At 41.8% G+C, this 24,497-nt stretch overlaps 2 protein-coding genes across 2 annotated transcripts; both read right to left on the bottom strand.

Moving 5' to 3' along the window:
* Positions 1 to 315: 315 nt before the first annotated feature.
* On the bottom strand, positions 316 to 4,021 carry LOC145866989 (stonustoxin subunit beta-like). The gene is made up of 4 exons (XM_082971043.1): positions 3,999 to 4,021; positions 3,736 to 3,909; positions 3,377 to 3,423; positions 316 to 3,011 (listed from the first exon to the last, which is right to left on the bottom strand). The coding sequence occupies exons 1-4, from the start codon at positions 4,019 to 4,021 to the stop codon at positions 2,485 to 2,487; spliced, it is 771 nt and encodes a 256-aa protein (XP_082827169.1). The 3' UTR covers positions 316 to 2,484.
* Positions 4,022 to 7,237: 3,216 nt separating this feature from the next.
* On the bottom strand, positions 7,238 to 21,143 carry LOC145867034 (NLR family CARD domain-containing protein 3-like). Its single transcript, XM_082971080.1, has 7 exons — positions 20,935 to 21,143; positions 18,321 to 18,464; positions 17,648 to 17,764; positions 17,295 to 17,379; positions 16,939 to 17,167; positions 14,744 to 16,550; positions 7,238 to 14,511 (listed from the first exon to the last, which is right to left on the bottom strand). Exons 2-7 carry the CDS (start codon positions 18,446 to 18,448, stop codon positions 14,322 to 14,324), a joined length of 2,556 nt encoding a protein of 851 aa, XP_082827206.1. The 5' UTR covers positions 18,449 to 18,464; positions 20,935 to 21,143; the 3' UTR covers positions 7,238 to 14,321.
* Positions 21,144 to 24,497: the final 3,354 nt, after the last annotated feature.

The raw sequence follows: 24,497 nt of genomic DNA, 5'->3' as shown, positions 1-24,497 counted from the left end.
TCAACCTGCCATCTACCCACCTGGGGACTGAGGGTTATGAGAGAACCCCCACATCACTAGCTTCTCTTTATTCAACCTGCCATCTACCCACCTGGGGACTGAGGGTTATGAGAGAACCCCCACATCACTAGCTTCTCTTTATTCAACCTGCCATCTACCCACCTGGGGACTGAGGGTTATGAGAGAACCCCCACATCACTAGCTTCTCTTTATTCAACCTGCCATCTACCCACCTGGGGACTGAGGGTTTTGAGAGAACCCCCACATCACTAGCTTGCAGGTTCTGCAGCCTTGTAAAGATAGGGAGGGGACGACTGGGAGGCAGGTTGGCATTTATTGTCATGAATTACATTTTACATTTACATTTTAGTCATATAGCAGACACTCTTATCCAGAGCAACTTACAGTAGTGAATGCATACATTTCATACATTTTTTTTTTTTTTGTACTGGCCCCCACCTCTGGCGTTGCACACACCATGCTCTACCAACTGAGCCACAGGGAAGACTTGCCCTGGAGGTAGGTTGCCATTTATTGTCATGAATCTTGCCCTGGAGGCAGGTTGGCATTTATTGTCATGAATCTTGCCCTGGAGGCAGGTTGGCATTTATTGTCATGAATCTTGCCATGGAGGCAGTTCAGCAAAGTATTCCCTAGCTGACACAGGCACAAAGTAATACAATCCGATTTTAATCCTAACCTCAACCCTAACCACACTGCTAATCCTTCCCTTAAATTAAGACCTTAAAACAACATTTTCCACAGCCAATTCTGACTTTGCAGCTGACATATCTAGAGGAAATCTCACAGTTCTGCCTCCAGGTCAAGATTCATGACAAACGTCAACATGAGACTGGGAGAAGCAATGTAAAATCAATAACTAAATTGTTTTCACAATTAACATGCTTTTTCTTGTTTCAAGTATGTTTTATTATGAAAAGTACAATATATCCATATATACTTGTACAACTATGGAGCGTATGTCCACATAATTGTACAATTAGTTTTTCCAACATAAAAGACAAGAAATGATCACATTGGTATTTTAACAGTGTTATTGTAAGAGTTTAAATGTTTAAACAGAGGATACATCTAAAACAGGATAAAACAAGTGCAGTATGTTGTGAGAATGTTACTTTAACGTCGACTCATAACGTCACACTATAACTTCATGGGAGTCTTGTGGAAAGACTGCATGTTGTTTTGGGTGGATTGAGTGACGTCTTCATCAACATTTTGCAGAATATTCCGGTAATATTTTCACCTCTTGTCGGCTGCAGACATTCATAAGGAGTTCCAGTAGTTTATTTGCCATTTGCAGGTATTAAAAGTAATACATACATTGTAATTCCTTGTTGGAGCTCTCTCACATACAGGACAGTACATACCAGAGGAGGCTGCTGAGGGGAGGACGGCTCATAATAATGTCTGGAACAGAGTGAATGAAATGGAACACATGGAAACCACGTGTTTGATACCATTCCACTTATTCCACTCCAGCCATTACAAGCCTGTCCTCCCTAAATAAGGTCCCACCAACCTCCTGTGGTACAAACACAAACAGTAAAATATATCATAATAAATGCAAAGTGGTAAAAGATCAGAAAATATTACAAGCCTGTCACGTGTGAGTGTCCAGTGTGTGTTTGTCCATTGTGTGTGTCCAGTGTGTGTGTTTGTATGTGTGTGTCCAGAGTGTGTGTGTGTATCCAGTGTGTGTGTGTGTGTGTGTGTGTGTGTGTGTGTGTATCCAGTGTGTGTGTATCCAGTGTGTGTGTGTATCCAGTGTGTGTGTGTGTGTGTGTGTGTGTGTATCCAGTGTGTGTGTGTGTATCCAGTGTGTGTGTGTATCCAGTGTGTGTGTTTGTGTGTGTGTGTGTGTGTGTATCCAGTGTGTGTGTCAAGCGTGTGTGTGTCAAGCGTGTGTGTGTCAAGCGTGTGTGTGTGTGTGTCAAGCATGTGTGAGTGTGTGTCAAGCATGTGTGTGTCCAGTGTGTTTGTCCAGTTTGAGTGGGTGGCCAGCGTGTGTGTGTGTGCCTAGTGTGTGTGTCTGTGTCCAGTGTGTGTGTGTTCCAGTGTGTGTGTGTGTGTCCAGTGTGTGTATGTCCAGAGTGTGTGTTTGTTCAGTATGAGTTCAGCGTGTGTGTGTGTGTGTGTGTGTCCAGTGTCTGTGTTCAGTGTGTGTGTTGAGTGTGTGTGTGTGTTGAGTGTGTGTGTCCAGTGTGTTTGTGTGTCCAGTGTGTGTGTGTGTGTGTATCCAGTATGTGTGTGTGTGAGTCTAGTGTGTCTAGTGTGTGTCCAGTGTGTGTGTGTCCAGTGTGTGTGTGTCCATGTCCATTTTGTTTCCAGTGTGTGTGTGTCCAGTGTGTTTGTAAGTGTGTGTGTAAGTGTGTGTGTACATGTGTGTCCAGTTTGTGTGTGTGTGTGTGCGTCCAGTGTGTGTGTGTGTGTGTGTGTGTGTGTGTGTGTGTATGTGTCCAGTTATTATTTCAGGGACACTGAAGAGCCAACATAATCAACCCTAAATCCTGGATAGAGGGGCTCAGTGAATGTGGAGGTGAATGTGATCAGGTGGGTCAGTGTGTCAGAGGAGGCTCTATAGAAGGACAGAGTGCCGGCTGACCAGTCCAGATACACTCCTACTCTGTGGGAGCTGGAGGAGGGGACATCTATGGTAGTGGGATTATTATTGTGCCAGGCTCTGTATCTGTTGTCAGAGCAGAACAGACACCAGGACTTGTCATTGTGTCCAAGCCAACAGTCATTAACCCCTCCTCTCCTGCTGATTCCTTTATATGTCACTCCTATAACAGCCCCCCCACTCCACTCTACCTCCCAGTAACAGCGCCCAGTCAGACCCTCTCTACACAGCACCTGTTCACAGTCCTCAAATCTCTCTGGGTGATCAGGATACGGCTGCTTCTCTGTCCTACATGTCACCTTTCTGTTCTCCTCAGACAGAGAGAGGCGTCTGTTTACTGTGTTTAGGTCCAGTGTGAGATCACAGACATCTGATGGATGAAACCAGACACAATATTAGAAATCATCATCATTCACATTAGAATGTTAACTCACTTTTCACTAATTCATTTAATGTAGATGTTTCTAGGTATCAAAAGGAGAAGTTAAGGTAACTTGAGACTTGTTGAATGATCATATGTTATACTGTATGGTAATATAATACACACTTATTCACAATAATTACACACACACACACTGTCATATCAAGTCTTTGTAAACGTTGGTGTCCCTGATTTCTGCTTCTGTAGAACTACAGATGATATTTAATATGACCAAGTCAGTAATGATGATGGTCTTTGACTTAACTTGAATTAAGACTTATTCTTAGTCATATTCTTCACAGCAGTCAACTTACATTTTCTAATCCCAGGTTTCATTCTGTTCTCTCCACCATGTTCCACACTGTAGCGGTAAGCAGAAAAACAGACAGTCATTGAGGGATACACCTGAACACACACACACACACACACACACACACACACACACACACACACACACACACACACACACACACACACACACACACCACACACACACACACACACACACACACACACACACACACACACACACACACACACACACACACACACACACACACACACACACAGTCAGCATATAACTTTGTCCAAGTGGTGGTCAGAATGTTTGTCTTAACTAGCCTGAGAAGTCAAACATGTCTGATATGAACATTGACATAAACCCTCTACATACTTGAGTTTCTCCAGTCTGCAGTGTGGATCCTCCAGTCCAGCAGAGAGCAGTCTGACTCCTGAGTCTCCTGGGTGATTGTAGCTCAGGTCCAGCTCTCTCAGGTGTGAGGGGTTTGACCTCAGAGCTGAGACCAGAGAAGCACAGCCTTCCTCTGTGACTAGACAGCCTGACAGCCTGCAAAGAGTCAAATCATATTAAAATCACACTGCTATTCTTTGGTGGTGAAAATAGTGGCAGTATATTTCTTCAACATATTCAGATACATCAGTGTCCTGAAAACTTCCATATCTATACATACATTAACGTACGTTAATATAAATTACAGATTGTCAAAGTTTTGCCTGCAGATAGAAACATGTAAAATACAAATATTTGAGTAGACTGACCAGACCAGTTTAAAAGCAGTATCAGTCAAAAGACAGACAGTGAGGTATCAGATTTAGATTGTATTGAGTATACAGTCCACACCATATCTATTTTGACAGTGAAGATAACATTTTAACCTCTTACATCTAGACGTTCCGCTAGCGGAACACCTGCTCCAATATCCAATGATAGGCGTGGCGCGAATTACAAATTCCTCAAAAATACAAAAACTTCAATTTTTCAAACATATGACTATTTCACAGCATTTTAAAGACAAGACTCTCCTTTATCTAACGACACTGTCCGATTTCAAAAAGGCTTTACAGCGAAAGCAAAACATTAGATTATGTCAGCAGACTACCCAGCCAGAAATAATCAGACACCCATTTTTCAAGCTAGCATATAATGTCACAAAAACCCAGAAGACAGCTAAATGCAGCACTAACCTTTGATGATCTTCATCAGATGACATACCTAGGACATTATGTTATACAATACATGCATGTTTTGTTCAATCAAGTTCATATTTATATCAAAAAACAGCTTTTTACATTAGCATGTGACGTTCAGAACTAGCATACCCCCCGCAAACTTCCGGGAAATTTACTAACAATTTACTAAATTACTCACGATAAACGTTCACAAAAAGCATAACAATTATTTTAAGAATTATAGATACAGAACTCCTCTATGTACTCGATATGTCCGATTTTAAAATAGCTTTTTGGTGAAAGCACATTTTGCAATATTCTAAGTACATAGCCCAGCCATCACGGGCTAGCTATTTAGACACCCGGCAAGTTTAGCCTTCACCAAAATCAGATTTACTATTATAAAAGTTTGATTACCTTTTGTTGTCTTCGTCAGAATGCACTCCCAGGACTGCTACTTCAATAACAAATGTTGGTTTGGTCCCAAATAATCCATCGTTATATCCGAATAGCGGCGTTTTGTTCGTGCATTCCAGAAACTATCCGAAATGGTAAATCAGGGTCGCGCGCATGGCGCAATTCGTGACAAATAAATTCTAAATATTCCATTACCGTACTTCGAAGCATGTCAACCGCTGTTTTAAATCAATTTTTATGCAATTTATCTCGTAAAAAAGCGATAATATTCCGACCGGGAATCTCCTTTTCGGCAAACAGAGGAAAATTCACAAAGACGGGGGCGGCCAGGGCACGCGCCTAAGCCCACAGTCCCTTGATCGGCCACTTGAGAAAGGCGATAATGTGTTTCAGCCTGGGGCTGGGATGACGACATTCTGTTTTTTCCCGGGCTCTGAGAGCCTATGGAAGACGTAGGAAGTGTCACGTTAGAGCAGAGATCCTTTGTAAAAGATAGAGATGTCAAAGAAGTTCATGAAATGGTCAGACAGGCCACTTCCTGTAAAGGAATCTCTCAGGTTTTGACCTGCCATTTGAGTTCTGTTATACTCACAGACACCATTCAAACAGTTTTAGAAACTTTGTAGTGTTTTCTATCCAAAGCCAATAATTATATGCATATTCTAGTTACTGGGCAGGAGTAGTAACCAGATTAAATCGGGTACGTTTTTTTATCCAGCCGTGAAAATACTGCCCCCTAGCCATAACAGGTTAAATGTGGCTCTAAACTCCAACATTTTGGATTTCAGATCAAATGTTTCATATGAGGTGACAGTATATAATGTCACCTTTCATTTGAGGATATTTTCATACATATCTGTTTCACCGTTTAGAAAAATGAAAGCACTTCATGTATCTAGTCCCCCTATTTAAAGAAGTCATATGCTTTCTGACCAATTCACTCATAGTGGCTTAAAGTAGTCACAAGTTGCGTATTTGATCCGATATTCCTTGAACGCAGCGACTACATCAAGCTTGTGACTCAAACTCGTTGATTGATTTTGCAGTTTGTTTTGGTTGTGTTTTGGGTTGTGTTTTGCCCAATATTAAAATGGTGGATGGTGTAACGTCTGCTTCCAGCTCACACTCTCAAACACGTAGATCCCCCTGAACGCAGCTCACTCTCCAGATCCCAGTCACCTGAATTCTTATCACCTGTTCACACACCTGTATGTCATTATCAAACTCTATTTAGTTCAGTTCTTTGCACCCCCATCATTGTGAAGTGTTGTTTGTTTTGTGACACAAGGCTGTTCGGAGTGCTGCATTTCCCGTAATTTACTCCTCCCGTGAATGATAGTTTTTGCCTGCCTCACTAATGATGCCTTTTGCCGTTTCCCTGCCTGTACTGTTGCCTTTTTGGACCCCCTGTGTATGACCTTCTGCCTGCCCCTGGACCCAGCTACCTGCCTCCTCCTGTGGTCCTTTACAATAAACACCTGCTGAGCCCTGCGCTTGAAACCAGCTCTCTGTCTCCCATCGTGTTCATTACAGATGGTGACTGGAGTCATTTTATTTACAAGTGAGTAGATAACATGTTTCTAAACACTACTAAAAGCATCCTGATGATGCCATGATTAAGAAAAATCATGAATGAATCATGAATAATAATAATGAGTGAGAAAGTTACAGAAGCTACAACAAAACATGCTAACCTCTCACCATTACCAATAACAGAGGCTACAACAAAACATGCTAACCTCTCACCATTACCAATAACAGAGGCTACAACAAAACATGCTAACCTCTCACCATTACCAATAACAGAGGCTACAACAAAACATGCTAACCTCTCACCATTACCAATAACAGAGGCTACAACAAAACATGCTAACCTCTCACCATTACCAATAACAGAGGATACAACAAAACATGCTAACCTCTCACCATTACCAATAACAGAGGTTACAACAAAACATGCTAACCTCTCACCATTACCAATAACAGAGGATACAACAAAACATGCTAACCTCTCACCATTACCAATAACAGAGGCTACAACAAAACATGCTAACCTCTCACCATTACCAATATCAGAGGCTACAAAAAAACATGCTAACCTCTCACCATTACCAATAACAGAGGATACAACAAAACATGCTAACCTCTCACCATTACCAATAACAGAGGCTACAACAAAACATGCTAACCTCTCACCATTACCAATAACAGAGGCTACAACAAAACATGCTAACCTCTCACCATTACCAATAACAGAGGCTGCAACAAAACATGCTAACCTCTCACCATTACCAATTTATTTATTTATTTCACCTTTATTTAACCAGGTAGGCAAGTTGAGAACAAGTTCTCATTTACAATTGCGACCTGGACAAGATAAAGCAAAGCAGTTCGACACATAACAACACAGAGTTACACATGGAGTAAAACAAATGTAACCCTCTCACCAGGCTTGAATATGACTCTCACAATATTAACATATGTAGAGTATCTCAGCAGCATGGGATGTTAGGTGAGAAGGACATCTCCAATAAGAATTCCTATTGTAAACTATCTAGGGTTATGACAATAGGGTATTAACTTCAGATGAAATGATTATAGGTTTCTGTTATTGAATCAGGATAAACCATCCCATGCATTAAATTAAAACAATTAATGACTCCACCAAGGCAACATACATAATGTTCCATATGTGTATTAAAACATTTTCAAACACAAATACATGTTCAGACACAACATCAAAAGAAATAAAAAAAATAATAAACCCCAATGAGTCGTGCACAACCAGTGTCCAAATTAAGCACCTCACATTGTGGTTACTCACGACTTGGTAGATATTCCCTCAGCGAAGTATGGCAGTTCCATGCAGGTTTCCTCACCAAGTCCAAGGCAGCACAGCTACCCATGCAGACAGTACTCCTTAGTAACCGATATCCCCATGGCAACACGAACTCGTTAAGCTTCCCAAGCAATTATCTCCCGGTGTCACACGATGCTAGGCTAACCTCTAGCTGGCTAATACCTCCACGACGAGACGGTAGCTTCAGTCTTTACTAAGTTAACAAAATTATAACAACTCTTTTATTAAATAAAATATGTATTTCCCTTCATGTCTTAGTAGCTATGGGTTTTGTTGTAGTTCTGTCGTCTTCTTTTATAATTTTTCTTCACCAACCGTCCTGAGGTAAAACGTCCATCCTTTCATCAACGTCTTTTTCCCTCCCGTTAACCAGGTCAACTCCCATTGGCCACAACTTAACAAGCGACCTTATTGCTCAAAACGGAAACTTCAAAGTAAAACAAACTATTCACTTATACATTAAATAAATATTTCTTCAAAAAGCATAATGCATTAACAACATTACAGTTTAGGAGCAATTCAATCATCTTTTAAATATAAAACCAATTAATTATAACAAATAAACTCAATACTTGGTTCAAACAAGAGTATTACACAAACATACAGTCAATAATACAGTAGAAAATAAGTCTATATACAATGTGAGCAAATGAAGTGAAATAAGGGAGGTAAAGGCAAAAAAAGGCCATGGTGGCAAAGTAAATACAATATAGCAAGTAAAACACTGGAATGGTAGATATCAGTGGAAGAAAGTGCAAAGTAGAAATAATGGGGTGCAAAGGAGCTAAATAAATAAATACAGTAGGGGAAGAAGTAGTTGGGCTAAATTATAGATGGGCTATGTACAGGTGCAGTAATCTGTGAGCTGCTCTGACAGCTGGTGCTTAAAGCTAGTGAGGGAGATAAGTGTTTTGAGTTTTAGAGATTTTTGTAGTTCGTTCCAGTCATTGGCAGCAGAGAACTGGAAGAAGAGGCGGCCGAAGGAGGAATTGGCTTTGGGGGTGACCAGGGAGATATACCTGCTGGAGCGCGTGCTACAGGTGGGTGCTGCTATGGTGACCAGTGAGCGGAGATAAGGGGGGACTTTACCTAGCAGGGTCTTGTAGATGACCTGGAGCCAGTGGGTTTAGCAACGAGTATGAAGCGAGGGCCAGACAACGAGAGCGTACAGGTCGCAGTGGTGGGTAGTACAGTGGGGGAAAAAAGTATTTGATCCCCTGCTGATTTTGTACGTTTGCCCACTGACAAAGAAATGATCAGTCTATAATTTTAATGGTAGGTTTATTTGAACAGTGAGAGACAGAATAACAGCAAAAAAATCAAGAAAAACGCATGTCAAAAATGTTATACAATTATTTGCATTTTAATGAGGGAAATGAGTATTTGACCCCTCTGCAAAACATGACTTATTACTTGGTGGCAAAACCCTTTCTTGTAGTTGGCCACCAGGTTTGCACACATCTCGGGAGGGATTTTGTCCCACTCCTCTTTGCAGATCTTCTCCAAGTCATTAAGGTTTCGAGGCTGACGTTTGGCAACTCGAACCTTCAGCTCCCTCCACAGATTTTCTATGGGATTAAGGTCTGGAGACTGGCTAGGCCACTCCAGGACCTTAATGTGCTTCTTCTTGAGCCACTCCTTTGTTGCCTTGGCCGTGTGTTTTGGGTCATTGTCATGCTGGAATACCCATCCACAACCCATTTTCAATGCCCTGGCTGAGGGAAGGAGGTTCTCACCCAAGATTTGACGTTACATGGCCCCGTCTATTGTCCCTTTGATGCAGTGAAGTTGTCCTGTCCCCTTAGCAGAAAAACACCCCCAAAGCATAATGTTTCCACCTCCATGTTTGACGGTGGAGATGGTGTTCTTGGGGTCATAGGCAGCAATCCTCCTCCTCCAAACACTGCGAGTTGAGTTGATGTCAAAGAGCTCCATTTTGGTCTCATCTGACCACAACATTTTCACCAGTTGTCCTCTGAATCATTCAGATGTTCATTGGCAAACTTCAGACGGGCATGTATATGTGCTTTCTTGAGCAGGGGGACCTTGCGGGCGCTGCAGGATTTCCGTCCTAGTGTGTTACCAATTGTTTTCTTGGTGACTGTGGTCCCAGCTGCCTTAAGATCATTGACAAGATCCTCCCGTGGAGTTCTGGGCTGATTCCTCACCGTTCTCATGATCATTGCAACTCCACGAGGTGAGATCTTGCATGGAGCCCCAGGCCGAGGGATATTGAAAGTTTCTTCCATTTGCGAATAATCGCACCAAATGTTGTCACCTTCTCACCAAGCTGCTTGGCGATGGTCGTGTAGCCCATTCCAGCCTTGTGTAGGTCTACAATCTTGTCCCTGACATCCTTGGAGAGCTCTTTGGTCTTGGCCATGGTGGAGAGTTTGGAATCTGATTGATTGATTGCTTCTGTGGACAGGTGTCTTTTTTAAGTTGCGGTTAGGAGCACTCCCTTTAAGAGTGTGCTCCTAATCTCAGCTCGTTACCTGTATAAAAGACACCTGGGAGCCAGAAATCTGTCGTGTCATTGGGGTACCATTAAACTGAAGACATGTTTATCAATTAACTCCCTGTAATTATTATCACACGATTAAACTGATTAATCGTTTAATTGTAATTAACTCGGAGATCGAGGCACCAAGGAGAATATTCAGATTACAAAGCTATAATTTTCCTAATATAACTTTCCTCTACTATAATATTATAGTATAGGCCGATTATCTTCTGGTTTAAATGGTGTATTTTACCTCGAGTCCAGTCTCATTCCAAACATCGTAAATTGTTGTATCTGCACGAACCCAGTCTTTACTAAAATCATCCATACATCAATTGTCTTAAAATCATTTATTTACTACACTAAGTAATTAACAGAAAACATACAAACAGTAATTATCGTCACAAAGGATTGGTATAGTAATGTGCCCTAATGGCTAACAGGCATGGCTGGTCTGTTAGACAATGGGTCATAAACGGTCAGCTGAGAATGTACACAGAGTTCATTAATATTAACAATTGACAATTGAAGGCTCACTCATTCGGGAACAATTGCAATCAATATATATTTACGCTCATGTGTCGTCGTCGGGATCCTTGTTCGAGCGTCGTTCTGTGGAGAGTTTTGTCTCTCTCTCTCTCTCGGTTAGAATGGATCTTTCAAAGCGACATTCATTAATGTTGTTATAGAATGGATGTTTCGTTGGTCTTCGCGTTCAATGATATAATTTACTTAGCTGCAGACTAATAATTAATATCAAAGACTTGTTCTTATTCTGTCGGTATCAATAGTCTAAAAGTTAACCACATGGTATGGTTCACTTTCAGTAAAGGAATTGGATGGTAAAACCTATTGGCCATGGAGTGGAGGCCTGGTCTGAAGAAATGTAAATCAGGGTGGGTTTTATAGTGACCCTTGAACAGGCTTGTGAAATGACGCCTGGTCTTGTCTGTGTCCCTTGGGGGGCGTGCCGATGGCTGAGTGAAGCTTGGTACAGAAATCCAATTCTATCACATTAACATCAGTACATAGCATCTCAATGTATTACAAATAGCTTTATCCTTATTAATACATTTTATACAACCATTATGATGCAAGTCTTAACCTGTTAGGGCTAGGGGGCAGCATTGACACGGCTGGATAAAAAACATACCCGATTTAATCTGGTTACCACTCCTACTCAGTAACTAGAATATGCATATACTTATTACATATGGATAGAAAACACCCTAAATTTTCTAAAACTGTTTGAATGGTGTCTGTGAGTATAACAGAACTCAAATGGCAGGTCAAAACCTGAGAGATTCCTTTACAGGAAGTGGCCTGTCTGACCATTTCTTGAACTTCTTTTCCATCTCTATCATTTACTAAGGAATCTCTGCTCTAACGTGACACTTCCCACGTCGTCCATAGGCGCTCAGAGCCCGGGAAAAAACAGAATGTCGTCATTCCAGCCCCAGGCTGAAACACATTATCGCCTTTCTCAAGTGGCCGATCAAGGGACACTGGGCTTAGGCGCGTGACCCGACCGCCCCCGCCTTTGGGATTTTTTCCTCTGTTTGCCGAAAAGGAGATTCCCTGTCGGAATATTATCGCTTTTCTACGAGAAAAATGTCGTAAAAATTTATTTTAAACAGCGGTTGACATGCTTCGAAGTACGGTAATGGAATATTTAGAATTTTATTGTCACGAATTGCGCCATGCGCGCGACACTTCTTTACTATTTCGGATAGTGTCTGGAACGCACGAACAAAACGCCGCTATTCGGATATAACGATGGATTATTTTGGACCAAACCAACATTTGTTATTGAAGTAGCAGTCCTGGGTGTGCATTCTGACGAAGACAACAAAAGGTAATCAAACTTTTATAGTAGTAAATATGATTATGGTGAGTGCTAAACTTGCCGGGTGTCTAAATAGCGAGCCCGTGATGCCTGGGCTATGTACTTAGAATATTGCAAAATGTGCTTTCACCAAAAAGCTATTTTAAAATCGGACATATCGAGTGCATAGAGGAGGTCTGTATCTATAATTCTTAAAATAATTGTTATGCTTTTTGTGAACGTTTATCGTGAGTAATTTAGTAAAATGTTAGCGAATTCCCCGGAAGTTTGCGGGGGGTATGCTAGTTCTGAACGTCACATGCTAATGTAAAAAGCTAGTTTTTGATATAAATATGAACTTGATTGAACAAAACATGCATGTATTGTATAACATAATGTCCTAGGGTTGTCATCTGATGAAGATCATCAAAGGTGAGTGCTGCATTTAGCTGTCTTCTGGGTTTTGGTGACATTATATGCTGGCTTGAAAAATGGGTGTCTGATTATTTCTGGCTTGGTACTCTGCTGACATAATCTAATGTTTTGCTTTCGTTGTAAAGCCTTTTTGAAATCGGACAGTGTGGTTAGATTAACGAGAGTCTTGTCTTTAAATAGCTGTAAAATAGTCATATGTTTGAGAAATTGAAGTAATAGGATTTTTAAGGTTTTGAAAATCGCGCCACAGGCTGCCAGTGGCTGTTACGTAGGTGGGACGAATTCGTCCCGCCTAGCCCAGAGAGGTTAAGCTGAGGCTATTATATAAACAGTTTTGTGGTAATATGGCTATATTGTCTCTTCTGAGTATCACAAAATTGTACCAAGCGGACCAGTTCGTAGCTGGATTCTTCACCAATCTTCCATACCTTCTCCAGAACACAAATGTCGCTTGGCTCCCCAATTCTGTGAGTTGGAAGAATTTCCTGTGTCTCTCTATGGGCCATGTGGCCAGAGACTCCTCTTAGAGTTTTTACAACCCTTTCACACAGGGCCTGGGTGGTTGGGAAGGTAGGTTGGGGGATGGTACAAAGGGGAGGGGGTCAACTGTCCTTCCTGTACCCAAAGAGGCCAACGTCATGACAAATCTTTCTGATTGAGACAAAACGGATGGCACTGTGATAGACTGCATCTAATTTATTGAGTAGGGTATTGGAGGCTATTTTGTAAATGACATCGCCGAAGTCGAGGATCGGTAGGATGGTCAGTTTTATAAGGGTATGTTTGCAGCATGAGTGAAGGATGCTATGTTGCGAAATAGGAAGCCAATTCTAGATTTAATTTTGGATTGGAGATGTTTAATATAAGTCTGGAAGGAGAGTTTACAGTCTAACCAGACACCTAGGTATTTGTAGTTGTCCACATATTCTAAGTCAGAACCGTCCAGAGTAGTGATGCTGGACAGGCGGGCAGGTGCAGGCAGCGATCGGTTGAAGAGCATGCATTTAGTTTTACTTGTATTTAAGAGCAGTTGGAGGCCACGGAAGGAGAGCTGTATGGCATTGAAGCTCGTCTAGAGGTTAGTTAACACAGTGTCCAAAGAAGGGCCAGAAGTATACAGAATAACACCAATAACAGAGGGGGTCTGATCTTTGTGCCTCTGTAAATTTCTCATTCATCATCATTAATGATTCATTCCTGATTATTCATAATCATGGTAGCATTCACATGAATGTAGAAGTGTTCAGAAACATGTTCTATTCTTACTGACAATACAAGTGAAATGACTCCAAAATGACAGGACATTATTCACCATTCAGTTTCTATTAGGAAAAACATCATCCAAAACACAACCAAGACAAACTGCAAATGAATTCAACAGGTTTGTAGAATCACAATTGATGTAATCACTGCAGGCATGGATCATGGGACTAAATACTAAACTTATGAAAACTTTAATACAATATAAGTGAATTTGTCCGAATATGTACAACTTTTTCAAATGGGAGAACTAAATACATAAAGTGCTTTCCTTAACAGTAACACAGCTATGTATGAAAATACCCTCAAATAAAAGGTGACATTCTGTACTGTCACCTGATATGAAACATTCTATCTCAAATCCAAAATGCTGGATCATAGCACCACATTTAAAACTGTAAGCTTCACTGTCCAAACACATATGGTGTGGACTATGTGTGCCTGGTAAACACATGTGGATCTGGTGAACAGTTATCACTTGTTGACCAACTACAGGAATACTGACCTCAGCGTCTCCAGTTTACAGTGTGGATCCTCCAGTCCAGCAGAGAGCAGCTTCACTCCTGAATCCTTCAGGTCATTGTTACTCAGGTCCAGCTCTCTCAGGTGTGAGGGGTTTGACTTCAGAGCTGAGACCAGAGAAGCACAGCCTTTCTTTGTGACTCCACAGCCTGACAGCCTGCAACGAGATCATCATGACTTCACAAACACACTGGTAATTTAACACCAGTAGTGTAGAAGGACAAGGGTAGATGCATTTGGTTCATATTCCCAAACAACACATAGATTCATCTTCCATCAATGCATTTATTCAATATGTTTTTCAATATACATATTATAATACATATTTTTCTCCAAACATAATATTTCTTCCTGATGAATACTTCTTATATGTCATTTTATTTACTCACAGAGCAGCTCTGGAGGCTTTGACCACTGGCAGCAGCCTCAGAAGAGTTTCCTCTGATCTGGAGAATTTCTTCAGGTCAAACACATCCAGCTCCTTTTCTGAAGTCAGCAATACAAAGGCCAGAGCTGACCACTGTGCAGGTGACAGGTTGGGTTCTGAGAGACTTCCTGATCTCAGGTAGCTTTGGATCTCCTCCACTAGAGAATGGTCATTCAGTTCATTCAGACAGTGGAACAGATTGATACTCCTCTCTGGGGAGGGATTCTCCCTGATCTTCTCCTTGATGTACTTGACTGTTTCTTCATGGCTCTGTGAGCTGCTTCTTGTCTTTGTCAGTAGACCTCGTAAGTGCTTCTGATTGGATTCCAGTGAGAGGCCCAGAAGGAAGCGGAGGAACAGGTCCAGGTTTCCTGTCTCACTTTGTAAGGCTTTATCCAGGGCACTCTTGTAGACAGTAACTTCAGTAACTTCAGGCTTGTCTCTGAACAGCGAGAAAACGTATCTGACCATTGATTGAGGTTCATCCATTAGATTCTCATTGTTGTTGATGAATGAGAGGAACACATATACAGCAGCCAGAAACTCCTGAATGCTCAGATGAACAAAGCAGTACACCTTGTTCTGGTACAGCCCACATTCCTCTTTAAAGAGCTGTGTGCACAATCCTGAGTACACTGAGGCTTCATTGACATCAATGCCAGCCTCTTTCAGGTCTTTTTCATAGAAAATCAGATTGCCCTTCACTAGCTGTTGAAAAGCCAGTTTTCCCAGTGACAGAATGCTCTCTTTATTCCAGTGTGGACCTGTCTCTTCTTTCCCAAGATACTTTTCATTCTTCTGTTTGGTATGAAACACCACAAGGTGTGTGTACATCTCAGTCAGAGTCTTGGGCATCTCTTCTCTCTTATGTTCCAGCATGTGTTCGAGGACTGTTGCAGAAATCCAACAGAAGACTGGAATGTGGCACATGATGTGGAGGCTCCTTGATGTCTTTATGTGTGAGATGATTCTGCTGGCCAGGTCCTCATCACTGAATCTCTTCCTGAAGTACTCCTCCTTCTGTGGGTCATTGAACCCTCGTACCTCTGTCACCTGGTCAACACACCCTGAAGGGATCTTATTGGCTGCTGCAGTTCGGGTCGTTATCCAGAGGAGAGCAGAGGGAAGCAGATTTCCCTTGATGAGATTTGTCAGCAGAACATCCACTGAGGTTGACTCTGTGACGTCACAACAGATCTTGTTCTTCTGGAAGTCTAGGGGCAGTCGGCACTCATCCAGACCATCAAAGACGAACAGAACTTTGTACTTGTCGTAGTTGGAGATTCTTGATTGTTTTGTTTCCATTGAGAAGTGATTGAGAAGTTCAATCAAAGTGTTTTTGTCCCCTTTCATCAAATTCAGCTCCCGAAAAGGGAATGAAAATACAAATTGGACATCCTGATTTGCTTTTCCTTCAGCCCAGTCCAGAATGAACTTCTGCACAGAGACTGTTTTTCCAATGCCAGCGACTCCCTTTGTCAGCACAGTTCTGATAAGTTTGTCTTGTCCAGTTAAGGGTTTGAAGATGTCGTTACATTTGATTGCAGACTCTGGTCTTGCTTGTTTCCTGGTTGTTGTCTCAATCTGTCTCAGCTCATGTTCATTATTGACCTCTCCTGTTCCTCCCTCTGTGATGTAGAGCTCTGTGTAGATCTTATTGAGAAGTGTTGGGTTTCCTTGTTTAGCGATCCCCTCAAATACACATTGAAACTTGTTCTTTAGATTAGATTTGAGTTCACGTTGGCAAATCTCAGCAAGCTCATCTGAATCTAGAAATAACACAGAGGATATTAATATTACGTCTGTTTTAATGCCTACAGTATTGTAGGACTGTTATAACATTTTAAATTATAATCATTTATTCTCTTAACTGAATGTATAACTGTGTAAATGTTTTCATAATGCATTACAGACTGGTGTGACTGATTATATTATTATTGGTATTATTGATGGTATTATTAATGTTGTCTCTCTCTCTCTCACTCTCTAAATTAATCAACACAACACATCCCTTCTGCTACTTGATGAGGCCACTAGGTGTTGTGTTAATTAAGGCTGCTACAATATCATTGAGTTACACAGCTACTTTAGCTGTACTTTAGCTACAGCTTTTAAATGTTATAAAACAGCATTCAACATGATGCAGACAGATCTTACATTTCTCCAGTGTGTCAGCAAGCTCCTTCTGGTTCATTTTCCTCAGGACGTGCAGTGTGATCTTCAGAGCCCCCTCTCTGGCACTGCTCTCCTGCTTCTCATCTTCAGCATCCACCACTTCCTCATCCTGCTTCTGACTCTCAAAGCCTTCTGGGAGTTCTGGACTAAGAATCCTCTTGAACATCTTCAGCTCGTTCTTCACAAATGTCATCATTTTCTCTTCAAGCAACTAAAATAAATCAAGTAAATAAGTTAAGCAAGAGAAGAAATGCTTTCTCATTAACACATTAATGAATGATTGAAAGAAACTTTACTTGAGGTCAACAAAAACAAATGTTCATAACAGGACCACATACACTGAATATAGAGTCCAGGTCTGTTTGATGACTCTGGGAAGACTGACCACTGAGAATCTCTGACTCGGATCTCTCCTGTTGGTTTCTGTGGACAAAACATGAGATTACAGTACACACACACACACACACACACACACACACACACACACACACACACACACACACACACACACACACACACACACACACACACACACACACACACACACACTGTTTTAGGACTATGAAAATGGACTAAAGGGTTAGCCTATGGATTATGAAAACAACCAAAAGAAATGTGAAAATGGGAGAGGAGAAATGACTAGAGACAGTGTTGTTTAACTCACTGACCATGACCCATGAGTTCTTCTTACCTTTGTTCAGTAGAAAAGTCTCCCTCTCTAAAGTTTATAGGTTCAAAAATAGACCAGTCACTCTTCATGGACACACAGCTGGGAACAGGGGAGGCTGGTCTCTCCTGCTTGATTGGACTTCAACACAACAGAGACAAACATTACATCTCTCATCTACTCTGATCTCAGATGGGAAACATAAGAAGAGTTCCAAAACGCAACATATCACTTTACAGAAATGAGCTTTTATTGTTTAAAGAAATTATGTATTAATTATTACATCTCTCACAGACAAGGATTTGTTTAAAATCTATCACTTGATGGTTTCATTTCAGAGAGACAAAAATCATGTTTTTTTTATGCAAAATGCTATATATCTCCCTCACTCTCAAATGTGACCGACCGGCTCAATTTGGTAATTAACTAAATAACTACATATATAGTGATTTTGGTTTATGTCAGTTTAATTGTTTGTTATGGTATAAGTTGTTATTTTATGATTGTAAGTGATACAATTAACTAGTAATTCTCAGTAATTACTACCCCTGCAGTACCTCCACAGACCCCGGATTGAGAACCCCTGATTTAGCAGATGCTCTTATCCAGAGAGATTTACAGTAAGTGCATTCACCTTAAGATAGCTATTTATTTAGGAAATAAACTTAATCAATTATTAATAAAATTGACATCTTACCTCTTAGCTTTGGTGTCATGTCCCCCAGAGAGATTCATTTTAGAGGCAGGGCCCCCCTCCTCTCTCTCCCCAGAGAGACTCATTTTAGAGGCAGGGCCCCCCTCCTCTCTCTCCCCAGAGAGACTCATTTTAGAGCACTGACCCCTGTAAACAGACATCCAGCATGTTGGTTGTGGTTAACACAGTGACAACTAAACAGAGATCCAGCATGTTGGTTGTGGTTAACACAGTGACAACTAAACATTTTACATTTACATTTTAGTCATTTAGCAGACGCTCTTATCCAGAGCAACTTACAGTAGAGTGCATACATTTTATTACATTTTAAATACTGAGATCCAACATGTTGGTTAACACAGTGACAACTAAACATTGATCTAACATGTTGGTTGTGGTTAACACAGTGACAACTAAACAGAGATCCAGCATGTTGGTTGTGGTTAACACAGTGACAACTAAACAGAGATCCAACATGTTGGTTGTGGTTAACACAGTGACAACTAAACAGAGATCCAGCATGTTGATTGTGGTTAACACAGTGACAACTAAACAGAGATCCAGCATGTTGGTTGTGGTTAACACAGTGACAACTAAACAGAGATCCAACATGTTGGTTGTGGTTAACACAGGGACAACTAAACAGAGATCCAGCATGTTGGTTGTGGTTAACACAGTGACAACTAAACAGAGATCCAGCATGTTGGTTGTGGTTAACACAGTGACAACTAAACAGAGATCCAGCATGTTGGTTGTGGTTAACACAGTGACAACTAAACAGAGATCCAACATGTTGGTTAACACAGTAACAACTAAACAGAGATCCAGCATGTTGGTTGTGATTAACACAGTGACAACTAAACAGAGATCCAGCATGTTGGTTGTGGTTAACACAGTGACAACTAAACAGAGATCCAGCATGTTGGTTGTGGTTAACACAGTGACAACTAAACAGAGATCCAGCATGTTGGTTGTGGTTAACACAGTGACAACTAAACAGAGATCCAGCATGTTGGTTGTGGTCAACACAGTGACAACTAAACAGAGATCCAGCATGTTGGTTGTGGTTAACACAGTGACAACTAAACAGAGATCCAGCATGTTGGTTGTGGTCAACACAGTGACAACTAAACAGAGATCCAGCATGTTGGTTGTGGTTAACACATTGACAACTAAACAGAGATCCAGCATGTTGGTTGTGGTTAACACAGTGACAACTAAACAGAGATCCAGCATGTTGGTTGTGGTTAACACAGTGACAACTAAACAGAGATCCAGCATGTTGGTTGTGGTTAACACAGTGACAACTAAACAGAGATCCAGCATGTTGGTTGTGGTTAACACAGTAACAACTAAACAGAGATCCAACATGTTGGTTAACACAGTAACAACTAAACAGAGATCCAGCATGTTGGTTGTGGTTAACACAGTGACAACTAAACAGAGATCCAGCATGTTGGTTGTGGTTAACACAGTGACAACTAAACAGAGATCCAGCATGTTGGTTGTGGTTAACACAGTGACAACTAAACAGAGATCCAGCATGTTGGTTGTGGTTAACACAGTAACAACTAAACAGAGATCCAGCATGTTGGTTAACACAGTGACAACTAAACAGAGATCCAGCATGTTGGTTGTGGTTAACACAGTGACAACTAAACAGAGATCCAACATGTTGGTTGTGGTCAACAGTGACAACTAAACAGAGATCCAGCATGTTGGTTGTGGTTAACACAGTGACAACTAAACAGAGATCCAGCATGTTGGTTGTGGTTAACACAGTGACAACTAAACAGAGATCCAGCATGTTGGTTGTGGTTAACACAGTGACAACTAAACAGAGATCCAGCATGTTGGTTGTGGTCAACACAGTGACAACTAAACAGAGATCCAGCATGTTGGTTGTGATTAACACAGTAACAACTAAACAGAGATCCAACATGTTGGTTGTGGTTAACACAGTGACAACTAATTATTGAATGTCAATTGTTGTATTTTATTCATTATCTCTTAGAAATAAAACATTTCCTAACAGACACATCCCAACAGTCAGGTGATTTAATGCATCACATGAACATGTAGTCGTGACTGATATTTTTCACCTTTTCTCCATGTAGTTTAATTAATAATAATAATAATAATAACAACAATATAATATTAATAAGTTACTTTCTCTTTTAATAATTTCTCTCATTCTAGTGTGTTGCTTTGTTCAACAGGTATGATATTATTATGCTGTTACTGAATTCAGTTCATAATAACAATGTTAAGAAAAGTATGTTCAGTGGTTTCAAACCAAATTACACAGGAAAGAGGAGCTCATTGTAAGTTTAGAAAACAAATGTTACGATATTTTGAAAGACGATTTACAACTTATACATAAAAATATACAAATTATAAAATAACCACAATATATGAATATATGAACAATATGTTTTTGAATTTGACTTGCCTACGCCCAGTTAGCGCCATTTTGTATGATTGAACTGTCACATAACTGTCCCAGGTGAAATGGACTGTTAGATCTGAGTGTTTTACAGTCATTCACTATACTAAAATAACACCATACATTTAATTTCTCTACACACTTTACAATAATCACTGGGAAGATTCTTACCTTGTAGCCTGAATTCACAGCCAGAACATGTCAAGTCATTGAGATATTTTCCGTTGTGCTGAGAGAGCAGCTTCCTGATAACAAGTGGCTCTGTATCTATGTTCTAGGTACAGTTGATCTTTGGATGCAATAATATCTGGTCAAAGTCTAGTGACACAACACCATAGTATATCATAAACATAACAGCAGTTGGCCAGAAAAGGCCATGACATACTATAAAACAGGGTTTGTCAACTAGATTTGGCTTCGGGTGTCACGGTTGTCATAGAGAGGAGCGGACCAAAGTGCAGAGTGATTATCGTTCCACATATTTTATTGAACTGTGAAACTATGCAATACATACACATAAACTAAAGAACAAAAAAAACAACAAACCGTGATGCAGAGGTGAAACATACACTACTCAAAAACAATCTCCCACAAACCCAGGTGGGAAAAACACCTACTTAAGTATGATCTCCAATTAGAGTCAACGATGACCAGCTGCCTCTAATTGGAGATCATCCCAAACAAAACCCAACATAGAAATACAAAACTAGAAAACAACATAGAAAAACTAAACTAGAAAAAACCCCTGTCATGCCCTGACCTACTCTACCATAGAAAATAACAGCTTTCTCTGGTCAGGACGTGACATCGGGATAATTTTTTTCTGAGTTAAAGTGGGCGGGCCAGAACATAATTAGCGTATAATATTAGCACAATTAATACGCCTACACTACAAATTTAACAACATGTTTAACACATTTGATTAGTACATAGTACATTCAGTGACAATAAAATAATTTAGATCTGATAAAATCATAAAATCACCAATATCTCTATTCAATTATAACTTTTTGTTTATTTCTCTGTGTGTTGATTGGTGGGGAAAAACAGGTCTACGTAGCCTACTGTAGTCTACACTACTTTATTAATGTCAACATTCATTCAGAACAATTAGCTTGATAGCAAGAGAACATGTCGCTCTCAAAAAGTAACAAAAGGTGGATAATGAAAATCAAAGTTTCAGGGAAGAACAGACAGAGTGATATCCATTCATCTTACCATCTTTCTCCAATGCCAAGCCAGTGCGTCTTGTTGCAATAAAAATGTCACTGTTTGCAAATAATTCAATCTCAGACGGCATTATGAATCTAAACACGATACTTTCAAAGTAGCCTTCCCGCCCCAGACAGAGGCCCGACGCAGAAACACTGAAGCATTAACTTCAACCTACAAACACGGCAGTAGAATCCTCCTTCGTGGCTTGACCCAACAACAGAAGGTCACAAGTGCTTTCCTAAAAGCATCCTGGGTTCTAACCAAACACAACATGCCCTTCACAGACGCAGAGCTGTTTAAAAAATGCATGGTGACAGTTTTGGAGGAATTGGCTACAGACCAGTCTATGGATAGCATAATTGCGTTTGTCAAACAGGTGCCCCTGTCTGTGACATCAGCCGGACGCCGTGTCTGTGCTCTGAAGGATGATCTGCATAGGATTGTTCTGGAGGGGCTCAGTCAGGCTGAGCATTTTCCCCTGGCTATTGATGAGAGTACTGACAACACTGATGTAGCACAGTTGTGTGTATATGTCTGTTATTTTCATGGAATTACTTTAAAGAAGAGCTACTGGCACTGATTCAACTGGAAGGACACACCACCGGGGACGTTCCCCTGGAAGGACACACCACCGGGGACGTTCCCCTGGAAGGACACACCACCAGGGACGTTCCCCTGGAAGGACACACCGCCTGGGACGTTCCCCTGGAAGGACACACCGCCTGGGATGTTCCCCTGGAAGGACACACCACCGGGGACGTTCCCCTGGAAGGACACACCACCGGGGACGTTCCCCTGGAAGGACACACCACCGGGGACGTTCCCCTGGAAGGACACACCGCCGGGGACGTTCCCCTGGAAGGACACACCGCCGGGGACGTTCCCCTGGAAGGACACACCGCCGGGGACGTTCCCCTGGAAGGACACACCGCCGGGGACGTTCCCCTGGAAGGACACACCGCCGGGGACGTTTCCCTGGATGGACACACCGCCGGGGACATCCTATTCACAAAGCTGGAACAATTGTTTACGTAGCATGGCCTGTCATTCGAAAAAGTCAACTTTGTGATCACCGTCAGGGCTCCTGCTATGGTGGACAGACACAGGGGCCTGGTCAGCAGGTTGAAGGAAATCGCCCCACAAATGAATGGCTTGCATTGTCTCATCCATCAGAGTGTGAAACCCTCTCTCTATACTGCACGAGGGAGAGAGTCTCCTCCAGGAATTTATGACCTGAGATAACAGAACCTGGGTGAGAGAGAGGGGGATGGAGGGAGAGAGAGGGGAATGGAGGGAGAGAGAGGGGGATGGAGGGGGAGAGAGGGGGATGGAGGGAGAGAGAGGGGGATGGAGGGAGAGAGAGGGGGATGGAGGGAGAGAGAGTGGGAAGGAGGGAGAGAGAGGGGGATGGAGGGAGAGAGAGGGGGATGGAGGGAGAGAGAGGGGGATGGAGGGGGAGAGAGGGGGATGGAGGGAGACAGAGGGGGATGGAGGGAGAGAGAGTGGGAAGGAGGGAGAGAGAGGGGGATGGAGGGAGAGAGAGGGGGATGGGGGAGAGAGAGGGGGATGGAGGGAGAGAGAGGGGGAAGGAGGGAGAGAGAGGGGGATGGAGGGAGAGAGAGGGGGATGAGGGAGAGAGAGGGGGATGGAGGGAGACAGAGGGGGATGGAGGGAGAGAGAGTGGGAAGGAGGGAGAGAGAGGGGGATGGAGGGAGAGAGAGGGGGATGAGGGAGAGAGAGGGGGATGGAGGGAGAGAGAGGGGGATGGTGGGAGAGAGGGGGATGGAGGGAGAGAGAGGGGGATGGAGGGAGAGAGAGGGGGAAGGAGGGAGAGAGAGGGGGATGGTGCTCGCTATACCCAATGAGGGCAGCAGCTGACCACCATCGTTGTTGTAGTCATCACCATTCCTTTTATGTGCTAACTATGTTTGGATCAACTTCCACCTGTGAGTCCTCCTTTTCCTCTATGAATGCAATCGACTCACGACAGGAACCGGCTTTCACATAAGGCAACCGAGGACTGCCTGCTCATCAACATCACATCCCTCTCACCTGACATCCACAAGATCGTGTCCGAGGGGAAATGCAACTTTTCCCATTAAGTAAATAACTTAGTATTTAATAAATAGTCATATAGGCTATTAACATTATTGTAATTATTATTATTATTATTATAATTGTTATTATTGTTTTTATTATTATTGTAATTATTATAATTATAATTGTTATTATTGTTATTATTATTATTGTGATTATTAGTGCTTATCAATGGCTATTTTAGGTCTCATGCTGACAGTATTTTCTGTTTGTTTTATCGTTACAGGAGCAGGTTATCCCCAGACTCCTGGTACAGGGCTACAGACACTCAGGTTACTCTGGTCACTCCTGATACAGGGCTACAGACACTCAGGTTACTCTGGTCACTCCTGATACAGGGCTACAGACACTCAGGTTACTCTGGTCACTCTGATACAGGGCTACAGACACTCAGGTTACTATGGTCACTCCTGATACAGGGC

Source organism: Salmo salar, unplaced genomic scaffold (assembly GCF_965601325.2).
Source record: "Salmo salar unplaced genomic scaffold, fSalSal1 ptg000152l, whole genome shotgun sequence".
Lineage (NCBI taxonomy): Eukaryota > Metazoa > Chordata > Actinopteri > Salmoniformes > Salmonidae > Salmo > Salmo salar.
Note: the sequence above shows the minus strand (reverse complement) of the source record. Positions and strands in the feature narration are given on the sequence as shown.